Here is a 24427-nt window from a genome sequence, read left to right as displayed (position 1 = left end):
GGCTTAGGAAAAGGCTGCTTCTTTTTTAACTCGACCTTAATTCCTAAGCCTTGGTTCTCACAAACTTTTAACTTGTTTAAAAAACAACTTTCCAGACCAAATACGATAGTGTTTGTAGTGAGAAAACATTTATACTTTGGCCAAATCAGACCTTTTCTCTCTTTAACGTAAGGACTGTATAAGAATTAGGCCTACTGCATTTATTGGAAGAAAAGAAAAAAAACACCCTTAATTTTTATATACTCAAAATCTCAAGGGTCAAGCTTGAGTAGAAATGTTTTCTTTTTCTATTAGAAGATGGCACTGGCTTACGTTGTTTTCTTAACCCTAAAAGTAGGCTTAACAAAAAGATAACGAATAGTTGCAATTTTTCATACAATACTGACGTTAATTTCCATATATTTTGTCTAAGAGACTGCGGCTATCCTAACGTAGTTAAAGTTAATTAACTAGAAATTCAGATTTTTCCCTTGTTTTTGTTACTTTTTTGTCGTTCATGCCCTGTTAGCTGTTTTGTCTTTTACACCCCCGATTTCCATAAGTTTTATTGTTTTAGCTATATAGTTTCTCCCCCACCCCAGTTTCCGCATCAGGCAGGAGAAGAACGAAGGCCAAGGCTTAAAAGAAAAGGCTTACCAAGTTTGCCACTTATTAATGAATAGGGTAAATTCCGTCAAAGGAGAATGTGTGTGTGTGGCGACATGGGGCGGGAATAAAACTCTACACGCGCCAGTTGTAGCCAATTTTATCAACAGATTTTCTTACGTTGCAGAGTAACCATAGATATAAGAAATAGTTTATTTAAATCCAACTAGATTAAACTTAGAAAATTAACAAAATATGGCGGCTAAAACTAAGAACTGATATTAATCCTTATGAGGGAATAGAACGGGTACTCTATTTATTTTTTATATCTATGCGGTATTGTATTAAAAATGTAGCACTGGGACTTTGTTAGGCCTTGTCCTCTGTCTAGAGTTTAGGACTGAGTATATCCAACAAAATCTGTCGTAGTTCAGGCAAAATATTAGGGTTGGAGGTTCCAGGAAAGACTAAAGAGAGAGAGAGAGAGCTATACACAACTGGTGGTGCTCTTGTTGTATGCAAATGCGCAAGACGTTGCAACAAAATTGGTCTTTTTACTATTTTATCCTACTCTTCCGTCCCCTCTCCCTTTTTTCTATAAACTCAATTTGAGCCTCAGTAAGAACTCTAAAAAGTTTGTGTTTGCGGTCCAACAAAATGGAATACTATTTTGTGCCTGTATTTGTTTTGTTTTGGGTGAATATATATATATATATATATATAATATATATATATATATATATATATATTTTTTTGTTATATTTTCTGTTTACCGAATTATTTACCATACAACCTAGCCAAATAGATCAAGATAAAATGAGCTTACCTATCTTCGCCAACTTTGAATGTTGTTTCCAAATCGCCAGTTCTCAAGTTCATCATGTTGACGTACATTCTGTTTCTCGACAATGCCACGACATAGTTCTCATCGTGTAGTCCGTAATAAGCCATTTTCTGATTCATAACTCCTTTGAGTTTCGTCACGAGACAACCGGCGTCCAAGTTGTAAACTTTAAGTTCGCGATTGCAAAGAACCAACGCCCGTAATCCATCGATCATTTGGACATCCTTCGGTTCAAAGACACCGGTCAGAGTTCTGGTTGGTTTCTCGCGATAAACGTCCCATACTGTGACGCGTCCGCTCTTTGTCGCCAATGAAACCAAGTAGTACGGGTTCTCTTTCATGGTATGTAGGGCCGCGAATGACGCGTCTTCTCTACCGGCGCTCTCGTCATCGTCGGACATGGCGTCGAAACTAACCGGAAGTAAAGAAGGTTCCGTCGGTTTCGAAGAAAGTCTGAATAGATTTAGAAGTAACGGGTAGTCTTCCTCGGCTTCGTCTTTGAGGGAGACGGATTTAAGACGCGCGTACAATTGACTAGTGAGTTGGGAGCCATCGTATCGCAAGGCGTACGATGATTCGACGATGGCGTCGGTCAGTAGACTCAATTCGCGTATCTCTTCTTCTTCGTCGGCGTCCAATTGACGCAGACACATTTCAAAGTCCTCTAAGATACAGTACGGATCGGCCGCGCTGACTTTCAGCTTCAACCAGTTCAAGTCCAACGCGAACCTTTCTCTAAGTATCTCCCCCATTTGATAATAAATAAAGGGAAGTTCGTCGGCTTTCCGTCTGTTTGGCCATGACCCAAACCGAATGGGTTGTTCCAAAACTAAGCCTTTGGCTTCTCCGGTATCGCCTTCGAAATAAGCCGCTAAACCTTTCAAACACGCCTCCCAGTTGTCCTCGCCTACCCTTTTCTGACACAATGTTCGGTAAGCGTCACATCGCCACGTGACCAATGTTCGTTTACCCACGGTTGTCGATCTAAGTAAAGGTTTCATGCGTTTCTTCGCCACGCCCCAGACCATGTAAGGACAACGACGCAATTTACACTGCGGATCGTGAGCCAAGGCCCGTTCTAAAACCGCCTCTTGTAAGGTTAACAAGTCCAGGAGTTCGGACTCGGTCAAACCGTAACGCGAAGCCGCTAGGAATCCCACGATAAACGCCGCCACTTCCACCCCCAAATGACCTTCCAGGTAGGCCATCGTTTCGTGGACCATTTCCGGGGTTGTGCTAGGAATGGTTGAAAGGTCCGGTTCTTCGTCGCTCCACCAGTCCAGGACACGGTGGCCGATAAGATAGGCGTAACGAGGGGTCGGTGTCGCGATACGTAGACATTTGAGGACAATTTCTCGGTGCGTTTCGGTTAAACTTCTTTGGTTACGATTGACTATGTTCTCAACTAATGTCAAGTACTTTTGAGGACCCAGTGATGGAATGGAGACGAAATAGTCGTCCGAAGCGAGCAAGTCCTGGTTCGGTAAATAAAAGTACGGAAGAATTTAGGCCTCGCTTGCTTCAATAGCATTCTGTAGACATAAGTCTAACACAATGGTCCCAAAATATACAACAAAAGAAGCTAAGGCATTTATTCCTTAATTTAATCAATGTTACCAGCTAGATAAAGAGGGGGAACCGGTTGTTCCCTCGACCCCCTATCTTAACTAATTCAATTTATCCAAGATATTTTCATTAACCCCGAACTTGCTCGAACCCTAACCTCCAAGATTTTTTTTAATCAACTTCTCTTGTAGTATCGGATAAAAAAAATCTAGGCAAAAAACTGAATCGAAGAAGATGCCCGAGAAAAAGCTGATATTTACATCCTAAGAAAGTACCATTTCCTCGTAATAATGTACCTAAATCTAACACAAATTAAGCCTGCAACATTGTATAATATTATGGGTAAAAAAAGCAACATCATCTCAGTTTAAACGCGCAATAAACCGGGACGTATTTAATCCTGATGGTTGAGTTAACGGATGTCGAACCTTCAAATTGAAATGGACTAAGGGGCCGCTGTCTCAGGGAGAACTCTCTTGACTTAGGTCGGACAAGAAGAACGAAAAAAATGCAACTCTTTTCTTCAAGAGGAATTTGCATTGATGTGGAACCTAAATATAATGTCCAGGATGTACAAGGACTTTCGGCTTTTATTCTATTGTAAACTCCGGATGGTATTGAGGATATAGGCGATGGGCGTACTATGACAACACCGAACCGAACCCAAACCAAAAGAAGCCAAGGAAGAAAAAAAACGGGGCATCGGAAATCAAATGAGTTAGAAGGCTAGAAAAACCAGAAAGGATAAGAAAGCCTGAGCTGAGGAATTTATTAAAATTCACCATGAATACGTAGATAAACGACACAGTTTTGACGTCATACTGGTGCTCAACTGGCTAGAGAAACTGTCCCTCCCACGTTTCAAAATATTAACAGCATGGGCTTCACATAGTTGCCAGTAAGTTGCGACTCTAGCATCACTTCGGGTTTCGAACTGATTACTTCAAGCTTTTCAGTATCTGTTGAAGATAGCGCAGTTGAACTGCGCACGTCACAAATGACTGACAACACTGGTATGTATGTACACTATCTATTTTAAACTTGATCCCGTTAAGGTTGTCTCTGCCTAGAAGCCGTGTCCTCTTTAAGGCAGCAACCAATTCATTGTAGAATTTAATAAATTCATGTTCCGTTGTATATAAAAAAGCAAGGAGGTGAAAGACTAGGAAAAACAAAGGAGTCCTAATAGATGTAAGACCCGCAAATACTGAGATAGCTAGCAAGCTCGGATCCCACTGTCCTCTATACTGTATATATTGTGTATGTACAGTACCTACGCCATGATTTCTGCTTTCCTGGAGGTTTTTTTTAAGCAAGAATAGAGTGACGGTCAGCGAATCAATGCTGTCAATTCGATGAAGCATGCTTCTTTACGTACTTCTTTTTTTTTTCGTTAAGGCAAAAATCAGAAAGCCATGGATATACAGTGTGGAACAGATCATTTTGAGTAAAGTGTGGCTTTATTTTTAACGGTAGCAACATCTTACCAGGGATAGATTTAATTTTAGGAGTAGGAATGGAGAACGGTTAGTATTTACTTCAGTCCGACTCATAGCCCAGTATAGAGCCCCCCTTCCTCCAACACGTAATAATGAAAAGTTAAAATTATCTTATTGGCTCACTTAATCTACGTTTTGATGACGTTGCTGACGGGGACGGCGAAAAATAGTGACGTAATTCCTTTTCACCTCTGTCGCTATGACCCGTCTCTTCTTTCATACCCCCCCCCGGTACCGTGGAAGGGGGTCCGGGACTTTGACGCGCGCCCACATTTCTCTGTTCTCCATTCCTACTTCTAAAATTAAATCTATCCCTGATCTTACTGAAAATAAGTGTTCGGTCGTATCTGTCCCACCCTGTATCTGAGGGACAAACTAAAATCCCCTTATTCTGAGACGACTGGTTTTTCTTTCTTCCTTTTTTTTTCGTAACTGGGTTTTATTACACTATCCCTTTACTTATTTATTTATTTCTTCGTGATGCTATGAGCGGGTATAGAAAGGGCCCCACTTGGAACTATGGGTTGGTTTGGACAGGAATAAATACAGCTACTAGGAATCATTATGTCGAAATTTTCACTCAACGTATTTAGGCAAATTTTAGCAAGACTAATCTATATATATGACGAATTTTATGAATCTATCTCGCTGCTCGTTGCACCATGCGCCTAGGAAATGGCTGTGTTACCAACCAATGACATCACATCATTTGGAAAGACGTCAAAATTATGAGGTGCGACGGATAGTAAGTTCTCAACCCCGACCCACAACAAAACCCGCCGGGATATTTGGAAATATATTGAATCCTAGTAGCTATATGTATTCTTGGGTTTACTGGGTTGATAAATTTTGTAGCTCCCTGTTAAAAATAATACCAAAAATCCCGGAGAAGTATATATGGTTATCACATACTTAAAGTATTTCCATGAATACCAGCGTTCTGGTATGTCCCTAACCCTAAGTGGACGTTGGCAATAGTGGCAATTGTTATTGCCCCGTATATAATTACCTTGAGCGCTTTAAGTTCTTCCGTGTCATCTCGAACGGTCAAAACGAGACGAACATGGGCTGGTAATGTCTTTGGTAACCATTTCAAATCCCTGGCTGAGTAAGGTGCTATTCGGTCCAGGCCATCTATTAGCAAAATTAATGGTCGCTTCGAACAAACTTTGGCCAAAAGTTGGTGTAAAGGCTCTTCCTCGTCCGCTATTCTTCTTTTCTGTTTAAAAACAATGAAGGGGGTTAAAATAAGTGTAGATTGAAAATTCAAATTATGGCTTAGTGGTTTTAAAATTATGATAAAGAGATCACTTTTTACTGGAATTGTTTTACTAAAAATAATAGAATCCCACGCCTGGAACGGATAAGTGGGAGAAAATCTTTTTGGTAAAAATGATCGATAAGTTTGTAGGTCGTACCGCGTCTGCGCAGTAGTATATTTCCCCTCGGATTGCGCGGCAAAAACTCGCCAATGGGATGGACGTTTTCGAGAAAGTTTATTTTGCTTATGTATTTTGTGACGTATACCTTAAATAATTTCGAATATGCCCCAAAAGATTAGAAAGTCTTATTTTTTAATTTAGAGCAATTAGGCCTATAGTTTCTTTATCGTTATGTTTAATTGCAACTTAAATCTCGTTAGCTATAAATAGACTTTAATTTCTAAAATTAAATACGTTATTATATCTAAAATTTCAAAACAGAAAAAATCTTCCATGCATCTTTATGTTTAATTCAAGTTATCTTCGCAACTATTGGTCCGATTTTGTCCTACTCTGTCTCATTTTGAAGCCATGGTCACGCTCTATCTATATCCCTAACCGCGTAATTACCGTAATTAACCCTAATTACCGGTAATTAAAATCCCCGTAAAACTTTTTAAAGCTCGAAATCTTTTCTATAATTAAAACTACAGTTTCTAATCTAAACTTTCTTTGGTAAAAACTTAGAAATAATAAAGACATAACGTTATGCAAAGAAGTTTCCCCTGCGATAACAGACAATCTACTAAATAAACTAAAAGAAATTAAGTTTTTTTAGCTTGGGCGCACCTCCCTTGAGTTATAAGGGTAATTTTTCTCTCGCAAATCATATTTCAGAGGTTATAGGTGCTTATAAAAACTATAACAAAAACCTTTTGCAAAAGAAAACCTTACATCTTTTGAAATAGAAGCAATAGACTCAAAGCCGCGAGATTAGGATGTTTTACAATCAACTCCCTGCCTTTCCTTAGTATTAAGTCTTATTACGTGAATATAAGCTTCAATGAACCAATCGGAATATGCACCATATTCCATACGAATTACCTTGGCAAGCGCAGTTATACTTAATGCATATTGGGGTGTTTTTAGAACGAATTTCGGGCTGAAATTACACCACAGCCAAGCCTAATATTTACCAATTTTTAATAGATATACCCCTCCTTTATTTGTAGTATATTCTCGACTTAAAATTAAAACCCCTATAGAAAGCGAGTGTTACGGGCACGTGCAGTTTGCCTGTACAATTTGTTCAAGCTGTAATGATTAATGAATATAATACCGGGGGTATTTGAAATTGCGCAGTAACACTTAAAAGAATTTATTGCATTAACAAATTTAAGTTGAACAACCCAACGCCATTTTTACTTTTTAGTCATGGCCTTAAAAAAAGGGGCAACAGACTTCTTGTTAATTAGCGAGCGTATCTTACTCCTAACGTTTCTCCCGAACTACTTTCTTTCCTATGAGAATTTAAGATTAGGTATTCTTACGCCAAGCTCGTTTGCAAATTAGGATGAGGGAGAGAGATGCACGACGTGCCAAGGCTTAACTACCCTTCTTTCTTCTCTATGTAAGCAAAGGAAAGAACTCTATACGAGTACGGCACCAGAGACTGAGAGACGTACAAGCGGGAATAAATTATATTAGAGTTTCTGATGGAGGTTTTCATCCCATTTTGAATGTACTCTGTTATTAATACTATACTCTACCATATTTTAAATTACTATTTTAAGTTTAATAGCGTTGCAACTTCAACTTGGGGAAAATGGATTTTCTACAACACATTGCGTAATGAGAACGGTTTGTAGTTTCTTAATATTGTACCTAGTAGAGACAGAGGAGAAGAAGAAAAAAAATTGCTGAAAATTTTGGTAATCTATTTTCACAGTTTTTGTCACGTTTTGCTCTCTCAGACATTATACGTTAGAATTTAAACTAAGGATTATTGCTCAGACTATAGTTGTCTTTGCTCGAATTTGTCGCGCTGTGCAGCTTTTTCCGTTGGGAAATTACGTTTTCAAGTTGAATTACATTCTTTGTTTAGATTGGTTTTCAATTTAAGAAAGAAGTGTTTTAAAGGACTGTGCAACGCGACAACGAAAAATTGACCTATTTTGACTTAATTGGTTGATTTAATGTCGCCATCTTTAATTGTAGTTAAAATTTAGGCTTAGCTTCTATTAAGTTTAGGCTTAAGTTAACAATTCCAATATTTCGGTTATTCAAATTAGGCCTAGCTTCTACTAAGTTTAGGCTTAAGTTAACAATTCCAATATTTCGATTATACAAATTAGGCTTAAGTTAATAGAGACTTTCAGATAAGAGAGAGTTGCTATTTTAAAAATTCCCTTGTTAATATTAAAATTTCAAAATTGCGTTTAATCATTTTAACAAAATTGGAAATTCCAAACGTTTGGGGACCTTTTGAAGGAAAAATACACGATTTATTAATTTATTAAAGGAAAGGGTTGTAATATTCAAAGGGTCAATAGTACTTTATTAAAAGTTAGTGATATGGAAAAAAATAATTATTGTTGTGTCTAACCATTCCTTTAAAAATTCGGGACATCAGAAAACAACCATTATTTCATCTTGTCTATCCTCTCCCTCCCAGGGCTCTTTTTCACCGAGAAACTAAAATTTAAAAAAAAAAAAAAAAAGAATTCTAGGAGCTTTAAAATTCAAAGAGCGACGACCATCAATCAAATAGAAAATATTTCGTGTTCAGTCAAGAGGCAAAAATTGGAATTTAGTTTAATCTCAAAGCTTTAACCAACAAAAAATGCTGCTGCAGCCCAACTTTTCAAATATCCACGTAGAAAAGTTTGAAACGTTAAGCCTCTTTCTTTTACGTCTATTCCTTGTGTTTTAATTTTTTTTTATAATTGAACTTTGGTGTGTGCGTGTGAACATATTTTGATGAAATTCAGTGACAACTATACATAGTTTTCACAAGAAGCGATATCTAGTTTATTAGGGAGAAGGTATAAGATGCGAGGATGCCCATTTCCGCACATTTTTCGAGAATCATAGCCCAATTCCGCACACTTTTTATGGCCCATTTCCGCACAGTTTTCACATTGAAATTTTAGTTCACCATTTTTTACCATAACCCATTTCCGCACCGTTTGCAAATAAAACATTTTTATTTTCTTGTTGATTAGGATAGGTTAGGTTAGGTTCGTTTAGGGTTAGGTTCGGTTCGTTTGGGGTTAGGTTAGGTTTGGTCATGCTACAATAGGGGCATGCTATTAAACTTTTGATTTGACCATTGCAATTTCACTATAGATATAGTTCAGGGTTAGGTTAGGTTTGGTTATGCTACAATAGGGCCATGCTATTAAACTTGTGATTTGACCATTTAAATTTCACTATAGATATAGTTTAGGGTTAGGTTTGGTTCCGTTGGGGTTAGGTTTGGTTAGGGTTGGTTTGGTTTGGTTAGGTTAGATAAGGTTCGGTTGGGTTAGGTTAGGTTAGTTTATGCTACAATAGGGGCATGCTATTATACTTGTGATTTGACCATTGCAATATCACTATCGATATAGAAAAGTGTATTGATAGACGTAAGCATTAAACCAAGTGTGATTTTGTTAAAAATATTAGTAAAAGGAGCATTAAAAATAAATCTATCGTTATATAGCATCGTAAATATTTCAATCATAAAACCTCACATTTTGGCTATTTTCGGACCAATGGACAAGCAGCATAAGTTTAAGGTTTATTTATTTTTTATTTTTGCAAACTGTGCGGAAATGGGTTATGAAAAAGTGTGCGGAAACGGGCTATAGGTTTTTAAGGTGTGAAAAATAAAACTGCGCGGAAATGGGCGACCACCATAAGATGCCTAAGTATTCACGCGTCATAGTCCCAGTCCCCCTTTCAAAATACAAGGGGGGACGCAAAAGGAGGCCGGGCTATTTCGCCTCTCCTCAGTCGGAAAATATGACTGTAATTTTCGTCATTGACGTCGCGCTGACGTGATTTTCAAGAACCAATGAGATGCTGGTTGTAATTTAGAGGCGGGGATTAACTCCGGACCTACGTTTGGACTGGAGATAAAGCTGGAAATGTAGCGAAGTTATATCTTCTCCCTAATAAACTTGATATCACTTCTTGGTTTTCAGACTAGAAGGATTCATACCATTTACACAAGGAGGCCAGACTTAAATGGTGGAGTCAAAAGCCAGGCCTCCTTGTGTAAATGGTATGAATACTCCAAGTCTGAAAACTATATATAGGGAATTTCAATCATGGTGTAGCCAATTTTCTCAACGTATCTAGGCGGATTTTGTATAAAGAACTATGGACTAATCATTATATATGACAAATTTTATCTATCTTGCCTGACCTCGCGTTGCTACCAACCAATGAAATCACATCAGTTAGAGAGACGTCAGAATTATGAAGATAGTACTGAAGCCCGGCCCACAAAATTTACACGGGATATATATATATATATATATATATATATATATATATATATATATATATATATATATATATATATATATATATTCTAGAGGGCCGGTAGGCCCTTCTAGATAAGATCCCACACCCTCCCGTAATGTTAAATGAAAATTCACAGATTTTCGCCGATTTTCCCATAGGAATAACATGGGGTTTTTGGTGCTCCTGTACATCGAATCATTTAAAAACTAAAGCGAAGTTACGTTTCGGAATACTTTCAAATTAACAAGTAACTATTCAAGGTGTGCCTTTTTCAAGTTTCATCAAAATTAATTAAGTCTAAGTATGTTAATTTAATTAAAAATGTAAGTACCTCAAAAGATTATTCTACAGCAGACGACGCTAATTGTTCATTACTCTACAGTAGACGACGCTAATTTGCCCTTTCACCGCCTTGAAACTTTAACTTGATATTTTTCAATAAATATAACACTATATTTATTAAAAATTTCTTTGGCGGGTCTATTTTTCCTTTAATTATGTGTCTCGGTTGAAATTATATACTTAAGATACCTTTTTAATTTATATTTTAGATGTTAGTTTCGACCAAGGCTTAAGTTGCCTTACTTAGGCCATGGATTTATAATAGAAGCTTACGCTTCATGGATATTTCACTGTAGTCTTCAGTAAGGCATAAGGATAGATGGATCAGTGTTGGAAATAAGGATTTTTTTTTTAAACTGGACCTGTGGCCTAGGTATTTTTATTAAAACAACTGGCCACGGTGCCACTCACTGTAAACGTACAAGGGCAGTGAACGCAATGTCATGGATAATTGTAATCGTAGAGTGGACTGTAAAAGATACGGATTTGATAGTTTAAAAATCGTGGCAGGATGTTGGTTTTGAAGTTGACTATTAAGCTCGGGTTCTAAAACGAATTGTGAGCCGTATCTTATAAGAATTAGTAGAAGTGTAGAACCATTTTTAACCTCGTCCTAGAAGTGAAAAATTTCGCATTTCAGGCAAAAAATTGTTTTATAATAGATTAATACAAATGCAGACTGAAGGAACAGATATTATATAAAAAAGGACTTGGTTTGCCCAAGCCTGAAAAACAAAACGATAAGAGTTTTTTCCAGTTGACTGAAGCGCGGATATTTTATTTTTCTATATAATTTTAAAGACAATCCGTATTTTACTACTCTTTAGAATTTAATTCAATCTCCTGATTTTACTGGTAATGGATTTATTTCCTATAAATTAATTGAAATAAAAAATTACTTATCTCAGATTTTTCAACAATTCCATTTTCGTAAAATTTTATCCTGAAAAATCTGAGATAAGTAATTTTTTATTTCAATTAATTTATAGGAAATAAATCCATTACCAGTAAAATCAGGAGATTGAATTAAATTCTAAAGAGTAGTAAAATACGGATTGTCTTTAAAATTATATAGAAAAATAAAATATCCGCGCTTCAGTCAACTGGAAAAAACTCTTATCGTTTTGCTTTTCAGGCTTGGGCAAACCAAGTCCTTTTTTATATAATATATATAGGGGCACAATCATTCCTATTAGTTGTATACATTCCTAATATTATATCTATTACGTCATAAAGTGTAAATTCATGGATGATAAAGCGTGCAGTGGAAATAAGGCTCCCGCCCCCTGGAGCCATTTAGATCAACCGTAGAAAAACAAAACGGCAAATCGAAAAAGGTTATCCCTATCCCCACCCCCCAAAAAAATAAAACAGCAACAAAAACATTACAGCTTTTGGCCTCTCACTAGCTCTTCCATCGTCGAAGGTGTGATGGTGGGGTATATCTTGGTGTGAAAAGGCAAACAACAAGCCAGGGAAAGAGAGGTAAACTCGAGGATGCTACCTTGAAAAGATAGTAAAGCCGCGGGAAAAGTGAGCTACTATACCCTAGGGTCTCCTTAACGTTTATCGCGAAAACTACGACACGGTGGTGCCCTTCCCTTTCGTCGTGAAAGATCGGAGAGCCACCGACGCCGCGTCAAACAAGACCAGAAAACCGATCGAGGAACGAACGAGTAAATATTCCAACCATCAACCTTTGCTTTGAATCTCACTCTCTTTTCAAAGGAGAGCGAGAGAGAGAGAGAGAAGAGAGATACCTTTTGGGATGCCAGCCAAAGCGAAAGAGATACAAATGTATAAACATTTCACTAAATCTCAAGGGGCCCAAGTGACTTTTGTTTAGAACCAAAGAATCTCTCTTTCGCTCTTTTCAAGATAGAGACAGACATAAGTCTGTATCGTTTAAGTATGGGTCTACCATACTAGCTTTTCGACTCATATGCATGTGGAAATAATGATTGGCGTTTGATAATAAAATTAATTTAATTTAACTAAAAATCACAATTTTAAGGATGTCTTTTTCTCGGAGATGAATACACCGTTCCATTAATGGGGGTAGTCGACAAAGACCAAATAAAAATATCTAAATGGACTAGTCAAGCTTTCACTATTTTGTGGATTTTACATTTTGTTAGACCGGCAGCCCGGTAACGTGCACCGCGTTTCGGATATCGGCTATGCCTTGGAACGGAGTATTAAAGCAAGTAAATTTAAATGCTATAGTTTTCTTGATCTAAAGTATTTATTATCAGGGATAGATTTAGTTTTAGAAGTAGGAATGGAGAACAGAGTAATCTGGGCTCGCGTCAAAGTCCCGGACCCCCTTCCACGGGACGGGGGGGGGGTATGAAAGAAGAGGCGGTTCATACTCATAGCGACGGAGGTAAAAGGGAATTACGTATTTTTCGCCGTCCCCACCAGCAACGTCATCAAAACGTAGTTTAAGTGAGCCAATAAGATAATTTGAACTTTTCGTTACGTGTTGAAGGGAGAGGCTCTATACTGGGTGGTCTATGAGTCGGACTGAAGTAAATACTAACCGTTCGTTCTCCATTCCTACTTCTAAAATTAAATCTATCCCTTCCCTAGTTATATGTTAACGTTTCAAAGTTCTAGTTAAAATTAAACACGTTACTCTTTACTTTAAAAAACAAAGAGGTAAATATAGGTAGCTGGATTTAAACCTGAAGTTTGAAGAGAACGAAACGTTCTGTTTTAATTAGGACGGTAAGAATAAATAATTAGTCCTTTTAATCCCGAGATAGATGCTTAAAACTCTTTCATTATTTTTCACCAAACCTCTACACTCGGGCTAAGCCGTCTCTCAAGGGGTAAATTTTTACTCATAAATAAAATAAAACCCCAAAACCCCTAAAGCAGCTCAGCAATATACCCAAGTAAGGGTTTTTATCTTTTTCTTTTAACTGCAACCAAAACCTAACCATTGTGGGTTTTAGTTCAGTCTTCACTTTGAACAGTTTTGTTAAAATAGAGAAAATTAAAAAAATATAAAATTTTTCGTTTTGGTGCGAATAGGAATTTAAATTCAGAGCGCTGATGAGAGAGGTATGTTTTTGAAAGGCTCCCAAAGGATTCTGGGATTCCCGAAATAAAAAGTGAGATAGAGATAGAGATGAGAAAATGTTTTATCATTTTTACCTTTGCCAAAGGCTAGCGCCGTATACCCGAGGTTTAAGTAAATATATGAAAACTGCGATGGGAAAAAGTTCAAAGTTTTTTTTCTTTCTTTTTTAACGTATTTTTATGATCGAAAAGAATGCATGATTTTGAATAAATTTTTCCGGGTTTTTTATCATTTTCATTTTAAATCAATAGCTCATGTCTGGGATTATGGCTAGATAAAGTTAAAAGTTTTTAAAAATGTAAGATTATTAATTAATTTTATGGAATTAAATTAATCCGAGCTAGCTAGTGTATTACGTAAATTTATCATGAATTATTTATCATTGATTTTAGATTTAAAATTAATAAATTTACATTTAAAATAAAAGAAATTTCAAATTTGTGATATAATTAAATTTCGTAGAAATTCCAGCCTGAACTCAATCCAAGCAGTGATATCTAGTTTATTAGGGAGAAGGTATAAATTGGCCACAATTCCAGCTTTATCTCCAGTCCAAACGTCGTAGGTCCGGAGTCAATCCCCGCCTCTAAATTAAAACCAGCATCTCATTGGTTCTTGAAAATGGACGTCAGCGCGACGCGAATGACGAAAATTACGAATTTTCCGACTGAGGAGAGGCGAAATAGCCCGGCCTCCTTTTACGTCCCCCCCCCCTTGTATTTTGAAAGGGGGACTGGGACTATGGCGCGCGAATACTTAGGCATCTTATACCTTCTCCCTAATAAACTAGATATCACTTCTTGCTCAATCCGAATACATCACCCTTATTATTACCCCAATATTTATGAAACTTTCAGGGATTACCTTACGAAATACGCTCTTTATCTTTAACCAATTATTTTTTTATTACCGATAAGTAACCCTTTCAAATAAAAATAATTTAAATTTGCATTTTAATTTTTGGAAAACGTTTTATACCTTAGGTATAAAAATAATCAATTCTAATCGATATACACATATATATAAGAATAAGAGAGAATAAATTTAATTCTTCCGTATCACATCCCCCCCCCCTGAAAGGTTCCTAAATTACGTTAGAAAGAAAAGGAGAAAATGGTTAGATGCAAGAGGGGTTCAGCAGCCTAAGACTATAATGTTTTGGGGGGGGTCTAAAATCCCCCCGTATCCTCTGAAATAAAATGGAAAGACGCGAACTGAGCTGGCTGATGATGGGATGGGGGGGGGAGACCCTATTTTTTTCTTCTCTCCTTCCTCTCCGTCTCTCTCTCTCCCTTTTCTTTTGCTCTTGCGCTTCCAGAGAGCATCCCTCTCTCCATCCCAGCATCTTTCCTTTCGCGTATACGCCGACAAACACAATTTTCACGCCTGCAATTCCTGCCCAGTGATTAAAGCGAAGGGCTGGCCAAAAGTTCACCCCCCTCCCTCATCTCCCTGAGCCTACTATAGCTTTCTGAGAACCTTAGAAAGAAGGTGAGGAACTGAAGATGCTCTGAGAAAAAGGGGCTAAGGAAAAAAGGTGACAAGTTGGGCAAGATTTCGTTAAACCCTTCATCAAGAAAATAATACCCAAAAATCTTCATGGGAAGTCTTGAGTTGAATTTTAAGGTGAGGTTCTACTATGTGTGCCAAGAAGAGGTAGCTGGCGCGTGTAGTGAACCCAAGATGGCGACTCCCCCCCCCATGTTTTGGTTTTTTTAATAAAGAATGGAATGAAATGGTTTCTACCCTAATTTTCAATTTAACTTGATTGCAATTCTATTTCGGATAATACTCTCTTCTCCATCAATATTCCGTTAAAAATCAATAGAAGGTTTACACACATGGAGGATTCATACCATTTACACCAGCAGACGCATTTTTGTCCTCCAGGCCGGGAGTCCAGGGAAGCCCGGCCTCCTGGTGTAAATGGTATGAATCCTCCATGTGTATAAACTAAACAATTTCCCAAACTTTACGATATGCGAATTCTTGATATTAAGTGCCAGCCAATTCGATTCAAACCAATGGCGCTTACTTTTAGAAAATTTCCGACGGGTTTAATACGAGTCTTAGGGAATGAACCTTGGGGTGTACAAGAAGAGTACGCATGGGGGTGCGCAGGCAGAAAAGAAACTAAAGGATCATGAAAACTCGTCAGCATACGTTATGTCCGAGGGATGAAAATGCTAAAGGACCCTAGGAGATGACAGGGGTGAGCTTAGCTAGCTCTCACTTTCTAGAAAAGAGCACCAAAGAGAAAGAGAGGAAAGGACTCTCTCTTTCTCTCTCTCTCTCTCTGGCCCATCGATCAGTTCTCAGCATCTTTCCTTTCTTTCCATTCCATCCCTCTTGCTCTTGGGCCTCCTTCATCCTAGGCAAGGCCTTAATAGGCCAGAAGGAAAGCGTGCGCGGGTTCCGCGGCGCGCGCCCCAAAAATGCTCTATTTTTCAAAGTCCCTATAGGAATTCAACCCCAAAAACAGAAAACTAAAGGAAGGAATTTCTCCTTTCGACTTTTCCCCCATCCTATCGTATAGCTCTCACTATCTCACCCACCATCTCTAACCATTATATATCTACCATAAGTGAAATAATCAAGCAGTAAGTTTATAAAAAAATACGGGAGACGATACAATACAGCCCGATTCTATCTAGGGACATGTGTTAACTTTTTAACGACACATATCAGGAATACACACAGCTACTGGGAATAGTTGTGTATCTAGGAATACCTAATTTTACCTTGCGAATAATGATCTATCTCGTTGTACCAGAAGTAAGATGAGACTAGAAGTAAAGAGCTCTAGCATTGGTAGTAGATCCTGGCATTAGTGAACAAATTTGAGGATTTTATGCCGCTTCCATCGCGCCTACACTAGAGAGAAAAAAATTGGTCGAGTTCCAAAAACATTTCCTACCCCCTTCCCCTCAACCTAAAGCCGCGGAACACGGAAGCGGGTGCTTGAATCTAGTTTGGCCGTCTACCGCCGCGAGCTCTCACGTTTTGGAGGGAAAACTCAGAAACCGCTACCAGAGGGACAACCGTTGGTGTGTTATCAAGAATATTCACTTACGCCAAGTGAAGGATTTGGTTAGCTCAGTACTTCTAGTCTCATCTCACTTCTGGTTGTACGTTGCACCTTGCGCCCCTATAGGAACTCCTGATGCTACCAATTAACCAATGAAATCACAGTTAGAAAGACTTCAAAATTATGAGGTTGCGCGGGGTCATGCATGGTGATTGTAAGTTATAAACTTATTTTAGAATTATTTTACTTATAAGGGTAAGCTAAAATATCGTTTATAAAGAACCAGGAGTATATATGGGTTCCCACCAAGTGACCCAATCGGAATTCTAGATATTTTATTATACCGTTCTGTTCATGTATTGTGGCTTGCCGCGGTCACTTTTGCTTCAGTTCTATATACATGCCGAGTATTTCAGAAATATATATAGGGGGACGGGTTTTTGTAATATGAAGGGTTCTCTCTCGCTCCTCTCACCATAGGCATTTTTATGGTTATTTTTATTAATATAAATGGATTTTCTTTTTTTTTTCCTACTAAAAATAGGTTTTTCAAAGTCGAGAGAGTTATATAAATAACCTGAGTTAGCCACAAATTATCTTATTACAGGATTACCTTTTTTACGTAAAGCTCGATCTTAGTATTTCAAAGTTAGGCTTAGATACGTGATTGTATTTTGAAAGTTTGAGCAATTCTAAGTAAGGCTACGTCAGTCTTTTGCAAGTTTGAGCAATTGTAAGTAAGGCATAGATACGTCAGTCTTTTGCAAGTTTGAGCAATTGTAAGTAAGGCATAGCTACGTCAGTCTTTTGCAAGTTTGAGCAATTGTAAGTAAGGCATATCTAGGTAAGTCTCTTGCAAGTTTGAGCAACTAAAAGGTAGCTTAGCTATAGCTACGAAAGTCTCTTACAAGTTTGAGCAACTCAAAGGTAGCTTAGCTATAGCTACGAAAGTCTCTTGCAAGTTTGAGCAACTCAAAGGTAGCTTAGCTATAGCTACGAAAGTCTCTTGCAAGTTTGAGCAACTCAAAGGTAGCTTAGCTATAGCTACGAAAGTCTCTTGCAAGTTTGAGCAACTCAAAGGTAGCTTAGCTATAGCTACGAAAGTCTCTTGCAAGTTTGAGCAACTCAAAGGTAGCTTAGCTATAGCTACGAAAGTCTCTTGCAAGTTTGAGCAACTCAAAGGCAGCTTAGCTATAGCTACGAAAGTCTCTTGCAAGTTTGAGCAACTCAAAGGTAGCTTAGCTATAGCTACGAAAGTCTCTTGCAAGTTTGAGCAACTCAAAGGTAGCTTAGCTATAGCTACGAAAGTCTCTTGCAAGTTTGAGCAACTCAAAGGTAGCTTAGCTATAGCTACGTAAGTCTCTTGCAAGTTTGAGCAACTCAAAGGTAGCTTAGCTATAGCTACGTAAGTCTCTTGCAAGTTTGAGCAACTCAAAGGTAGCTTAGCTATAGCTACGTAAGTCTCTTGCAAGTTTGAGCAACTCAAAGGTAGCTTAGCTATAGCTACGTAAGTCTCTTGCAAGTTTGAGCAACTCAAAGGTAGCTTAGCTATAGCTACGTAAGTCTCTTACAAGTTTGAGCAATTATAAGTAAGGCATAGCTACGTAAGTCTTTTGCATGTTTGAGCAATTCTAAGTAAGGCATAGCTATATACGTGAGCACCTCAAATTTACGCTTAGCTAATTCACACTCTTCTAGAAGAGATGTTTGAACTTAGCTAACGTGATGTAACCTAATTCTAGAAGTTTGAGCAATTTAAAGTTTAGCTGAGTTACGTGAGACGTTTGAGCAACTCAAAGTTAGGCTTAGATACGTAATAATCTCCTAGAAGTTGAAGTATAATTCTAAGTTGGGCTTTGCTATAACGAAGGTTCTTTTGGAAGTTTTGAGCAATGCAAAGTCAGGAACTAAATATCTCATTTTAAAACAACAATCCTAAATTAAAATAAACTAGGAATCTCTTGAAAAAGTATATTTAAACCCTTAAACCCATGTGTTATTCTTGGATACATTCTTCTAACCAAAGGTCGTAAAGTAATTAGAAGAAATTCGTTAATTTTTTTAATCCTTCATTTTCTTAATTTTAAACTCTGGATTTTGTGTCTTTTTCTCTAATCATTGGCATTAATTGTAAAGATCAAGACAGCAATTAATTAGCATTCTTTTCAATGCAAAAACCCAAAAAACCATGCATGAAAGGATCAAGTTTGTTCCCTCATAGAGGGAGAGAGAGAGAGAGTCCGAGACTAGGCAGCTCTAGGAGATTATTTCCTCGTAACATTTTCCTGAGCACTGAGCCTTAAGGTTTTTTGAGCAAAATACTGACACGCGAAGGAGAGCTAGGAAGGAGTAAGCGAGGTTTTTGAGCCTTAGGTTATACTCGATGCTCTTTTTATTCTTATTACGCTTCGTAAGACTTGGTTGGGGTAAGAATTGGAAGCTGTTGGCTTTGAATCCTTCCTTTCATTGCACGGCCTACACTTAATTAAGTACTTTTTGGACCGTGAACAATTAGTTTTTTCCGGTACACTTTTCTCCATTTTATATACCATCGCGGTACGCGCGGTACTTAACGGTACGGGCGAGAATTGTTTTTACGGATGTGGAAAAACCACCTAAAATCAACATTCACACCCTGTATATTGTGTATTAGGGCATAGGTTAACTCACCATCTTTGGTTTTTAATCTTAATTATATTTGCTTTTTAATTTTTTAACGGCATATAGATAGCAGGGATAGATTTTATTTTAGAAGTAGGAATGGAGAACGGTTAGTATTTACAGCTTTAGTCCGACTCATAGCCCAGTATAGAGCCCCTCCCTCCAACACGTAACGAAGAGTTTAAATTATCTTATTGCCTCACTTAAACTACGTATTGATGACGTTGCTGACGGGGACGGCAAAAAATACGTAATTCCTTTTTACCTCTGTCGCTATGACCCGCCTCCGGGACTTCGACGCGCGCCCAGATTACTCTGTTCTCCATTCCTACTTCTCAAATTAAATCTCTCCCTGTTTAAGGTCTATTGTTGTAGATAGTTTACACATATGGAGGATTCATACCATTTACACCAGAAGACCAGGCTACCTGGCGGACAACAGACGGGTTTCTGTCCTGTCCACCAGCTAGCCAGGCCAACTGGTGTAAATGGATGGTATGAATCCTTCATGTATGTAAACCATCTATTTTAATTCCACTCAGACTTAATTTTGTTCACAAATATCTAAAATTTCGCGCGAGTAACGTCACGTCAAACCCACGTGCTAGAGATTAAGGATAGATTTTCGCGCTTTTTTTCACGTTTATCATAGATATAATAAATAAAATAAATCTATAACGAAATAAGTAAAAGCCAAAAGAAGACCCAGGTTTTTCGTTCATATTATTGACTTTTGATCATGGTATCTCTTTAAATTGAATCTATGTAGGGTTTACTCGTCTAAAACATTAAGATAAAAGCTTTTTGCGTGTAAGGAGAGGTTGCTAGGGGGCAATTGGTCTAGAAGCGAAGGAAAAGAAGAGCGTTCGTTCGGGTTATGTAAATGTTATTTCTGCGAATGGGACGAAGCAAATACAATATAAAACCCCTTTAACCTTTCAAAAGTATCTCAAATCTTTTTTTCTTTTTCCTTCCCACAATTCCCCGCGCTCAAAACGCTTTGGTTTGTGTCGTATTGATTTCTACAACACATACGCACACATATATATATGAATATGTTTGAAAAATCAGATTGGCAATATGACATTGGTGGGAGGTCGACGCGTTTCAAGCTTCCTTTAGAATATGAGATGGTTTCAAAGTCACACTTAGATTGCAAAATGTACAAATACACGCAGGGTGATTCTTTTAGGAAGTATAATATCTCGGTTGGGTTTACTCAGTCTCTTTAAAAGGGTCAAACAAACTCATTAGTAAAACTCAACGTATCTACGTGCGGAGTTTGTGTGAACAGCCCTAGATTAATCATTATGTATGACGAATTATAGCTCGTGAATTATCTATCTCGCTGGACATAGGACCGAGGGGCTAGTCATTTGTCAAAATTTTGTACACCTGATTTCTGAATTTTTATGTGAATTTCAATGATTACTGAAGGAATTCCTGGATTACGATTATTATCGCCTAGGACCTCGCGAATGATCTATCTCGCTGCGCATAGGACCTCGCGTTGCTACCAACCAATGAAATCACAGTTAGAAATACGTCAGAATTATGAGAAAAAATACGTAGAAATAATCATGGGATATATATGAAGCTACAATGATTCCAATTAACTGCATGTATTCCATTCCTGACCCACCTTATATAGCCTAATATGTTTTCCAGCTCAAAATTTTGACTTACGCAAAAGTGTCGCGCGCAAAAACTTAATATTTGCGCTGAAAACTATAGCGCCTCTTTTATAGTATAGATTTTAACTTCAGGTTTTTAAGCATAGAGCAAACTGGGAATGAAACGGTGTCGGGTTTTGATTTATACCCGAATATCCAGTGTCTCAGCGAGACACAATTGAAAAGTTACGAGGGAAAACCACCCAGCGTAAAAGGTGAATATCAAAAACCATACCCATATAGTCTTCCTTGAATCCATTTTAAGAATTTTTACATTTTTTTTAGTTTTAGTTTTATTTTTATTTTATTTTCAAATTCAATGTATCGCTCGGTCTTTACTTAGAGCCAAGATAAAACCTTACTCTAACCTTAAATTGACTTTCCTTTGTTCTTTACTGGTAAAATCAACTTAGATAGATAGTAATATTAAGCCTAAATTCAACTATAACCCCGATTTCCAAAGATAAAAAAGATATATATATTTTTTTGATATGTAAGATTTTTTGGAGCGAGTACTATAGTTTAGGTACTTGGAAATGAACTGAGTCGAATATATTTTGTTTATTGTTCTCTGAAATTGAAGTAATACGAGGGAAACGGGAGTTATAGCGAATCGCGTATTCTTAACAGTGCCTTTGGCTTCATTAGCTCAAATAAAATTGATATTTCTTTGAAGTATTTTTATCGATAACTGAATACTTAGCAAAATCCCTTACAAAGTTGATTTTATTTTATTCCTTTATTTTTTTGGGTTAGTTCTTGAGTTATTTTCGATGAGTTACGTTATAATTTCTCGACCATGTTTAAATGTAGATTTTTAAAGGGATAGTAACACACTCTACTATTTGTTTTTAAGGTTTGTATAAAACCAGCGCCATACGCGAGAATCATTTTGGAAGGACCAAAAAGTGATATCTAGTTTATTAGGGAGAAGTTATAAGATGCCTAAGTATTCGCGCGCCATAGTCTCAGTCCCCCTTTCAAAATACAAAGGGGGGACGTAAAAGGAGGCCGGGCTATTTCGCTGCCTCTCCTCAGTCGGAAAATATGACTGTAATTTTCGTCATTCGCGTCGCGCTGACGTGAGTTTTCAAGAACCAATGAGATGCTGGTTGTAATTTAGAGGCGGGGATTGAGTCCGGACCTACTATACGTTTGGACTGGAGATAAAGCTGGAAATGTGGCGAATTTATACCTTCTCCCTAATAAACTAGATATCACTTCTTGGAAGGACTTACAATAATTACTGGCGGGGAAACCAACGAACAGGGGCAATAGGCCGCCATTTTACGTTATAAGGAAATAACCCAAGGTGACCTTACCGCCCCTGTGATGTTTGCTTTTATCTCTTTCGGAATATATCTATAAATAAATTAAATCTGTACTTACTTTAAAGGCGACCGATGGATGTTCGCCGTACAGCGCGCAACATTGCTCGCAAACGCTTCGTAGTAGCTGCTCTTGCGTCATAGAGTCCGGTGTGGCTCCGACCAATCGGAAAACGACAGGGGTATCGGGTAGCCAATCAGCGCATCGAGTGGCCACGGTGCATAGAAGGGCTGTTTTTCCACCTCCCGCTGGTGCGTGTAGTATCAAAGGGTTAGTATTGTTACCCGTAATATAGCTTTTCATGATTTCTAGTAATTCTTCTTGATGGAAAAATGTAGCGGCTCCTATTTTGCAGAATGTGGTTTGACGCAGAAGTTCGTGGTACAGCGAACTTTCGATTCCTGGTAAAAAATAATTAGCGAAAAAATTCAAGAATTAGGAATAGGTGAGAAGGCACCTTTAAAGGGTCTATAAAGAGGTGTATGAGGTAAAAATTATTTGAAATACGTCATAGGCACGTCACGTGACTAAGTAAAGGCGTGGTTCAAAGAAGACCTTATAGAGAGCTTTCAGTTGGGGGAGGAGCTGAGTCTCGTGACATCATTTACGCTGCCATATTGGTGGGTTTAAAGCGGGAATGAAGCTGAGACCACCCAATATGGCTACCAGAACAGCGGTAAGACTTGGGAGGGTGTGACGTACTACTATCCCATCTGAAATCTCTCTATAGTTCGTTTTATTTTGAAAAGTACTTCTACCCCACCACTTCGCGCGGAATTGGCGCTGCAATCTCGCGTGAAAAAAAAATATTAAGTGTTTAGTCCCACTCCGTGCAACGTCATTGTATCTTGGCGTCACGTGGTGCCCGTGACGTATTTCAAATAGTTTTTACCCACCGATCTATGCCAACTTTACAGTTCCTTTAAAGTCGATTTAGTGATATTTTAAACAAGTTAAAGCGAGCGCTACAAATGGGGACTTTTGGAACATCTTGTAAGGGCGCATTAAGCCTTTTCTTTTCTAGCTTTCGCACAGTCTATAATGACCTTCAGATCGTCTAATAAATAGGAAGCCATCTAAAGAAAGGTAACTATCGTAGAATACCAACGATACTTTCATTACACGTTTACTGCCTTCCCCTGTAGTAGCTCCAATTTGTTAAATGATAATATAAAGTGGTAGAAGGAAAGCGTCCGTCGTTTAACGGATAAAAGCTTTCTTTTTACCCGTAGAGTTCATCTCACTACAAATATTCAATATTTAAAGGCATTCATACTCGCTTAACCCAAATATATCGAGCAATGAATATTTAGATTTAGGCAATGCCTAAATTTAGTTATAGTAGTATCCCTTAACTCTCCCTGAAATTTATTTATTTCTAAAATAAATTATTTAAAGAAAAATAAATATATTTTTCTAAATATAGTATTAAAATAAACTTGCTTATATTGCAAACTCAAACTGGGTCGAACTTACGTTAACGTTTCTTCGAAAAATCGATTTTAAAGCTCCCTTCTTCAATATCTATTTTGTTTTTTTTTTATTTCACGGTATTTTTTTTTAATAAATGATACGGTTCTTTATAGCACTTGACAATTTTGGCAGATTTAGTAATATTCTTTTTTTATTCTTTCTCTTTCAAACCGGGGTCTGTTTCTCAATTCCTAAGAATATTAAACACATTTTCAAGCCCTTAAATAAGCTAGTTGGTTATATAACTTGTTAAATTTAATGTCATCGGGGATAGATTTAATTTTAGAAGTAGGAATGGAGAACGGTTAGTATTCACTTCAGTCCGTCCGACTCATAGCCCAGTATAGAGCCCCTCCCTCCAATACTCCAATACGTAACGAAAAGTTTAAATTATCTTATTGGCTCACTTAAACTACGTTTTGATGACGTTGCTGACGGGGTTGGCGAAAAATACGTAATTCCTTTTTACCTCTGTCGCTATGACCCGCCTCTTCTTTCATACCCCCCCCCCCCGGGACGCGCGCCCACATTACTCTGTTCTCCATTCCTACTTCTAAATTTAAATCTATCCCTGATGTCACCAAGAAAATTACATTTTTTTTTGGAGGGGAGAAGGGTCAGTGCA

The 24427-nt window shown here is 37.7% G+C and overlaps 2 protein-coding genes and 1 long non-coding RNA gene across 4 annotated transcripts in view; 1 reads left to right on the top strand and 2 right to left on the bottom strand.

Moving 5' to 3' along the window:
* LOC149651421 (uncharacterized) overlaps window positions 1-24427 on the bottom strand; it is a 172791-nt gene that overhangs the window by 127930 nt on the left and 20434 nt on the right. The gene's annotated exons all lie outside the window — the stretch shown is intronic.
* LOC149651424 (NACHT and WD repeat domain-containing protein 2) overlaps window positions 1-24427 on the bottom strand; it is a 52255-nt gene that overhangs the window by 17416 nt on the left and 10412 nt on the right. Inside the window, exons 8-10 of the mRNA XM_089848315.1 lie at window positions 22390-22730; window positions 5504-5713; window positions 1412-2904 (exon numbers count right to left, since the gene is read on the bottom strand). Of these exons, the coding sequence (XP_089704441.1) occupies window positions 1412-2904; window positions 5504-5713; window positions 22390-22730 (2044 nt within the window). The remainder of the gene's footprint in view (window positions 1-1411; window positions 2905-5503; window positions 5714-22389; window positions 22731-24427) is intronic.
* LOC149651425 (uncharacterized) lies at window positions 11751-14569 on the top strand. The gene is made up of 3 exons (XR_016371216.1): window positions 11751-12226; window positions 12565-13450; window positions 13590-14569. It is a non-coding gene; the product is annotated as an uncharacterized LOC149651425 (long non-coding RNA).

This window comes from Phalangium opilio, unplaced genomic scaffold (genome assembly GCF_054372755.1).
Source record: "Phalangium opilio isolate 3A_F unplaced genomic scaffold, DU_Popi_V2 ptg000082l_1, whole genome shotgun sequence".
Taxonomy (NCBI): domain Eukaryota; kingdom Metazoa; phylum Arthropoda; class Arachnida; order Opiliones; family Phalangiidae; genus Phalangium; species Phalangium opilio.
The sequence above is the reverse complement of the archived record's forward strand: the minus strand, read 5'-3'. Positions and strand labels throughout refer to the sequence as shown.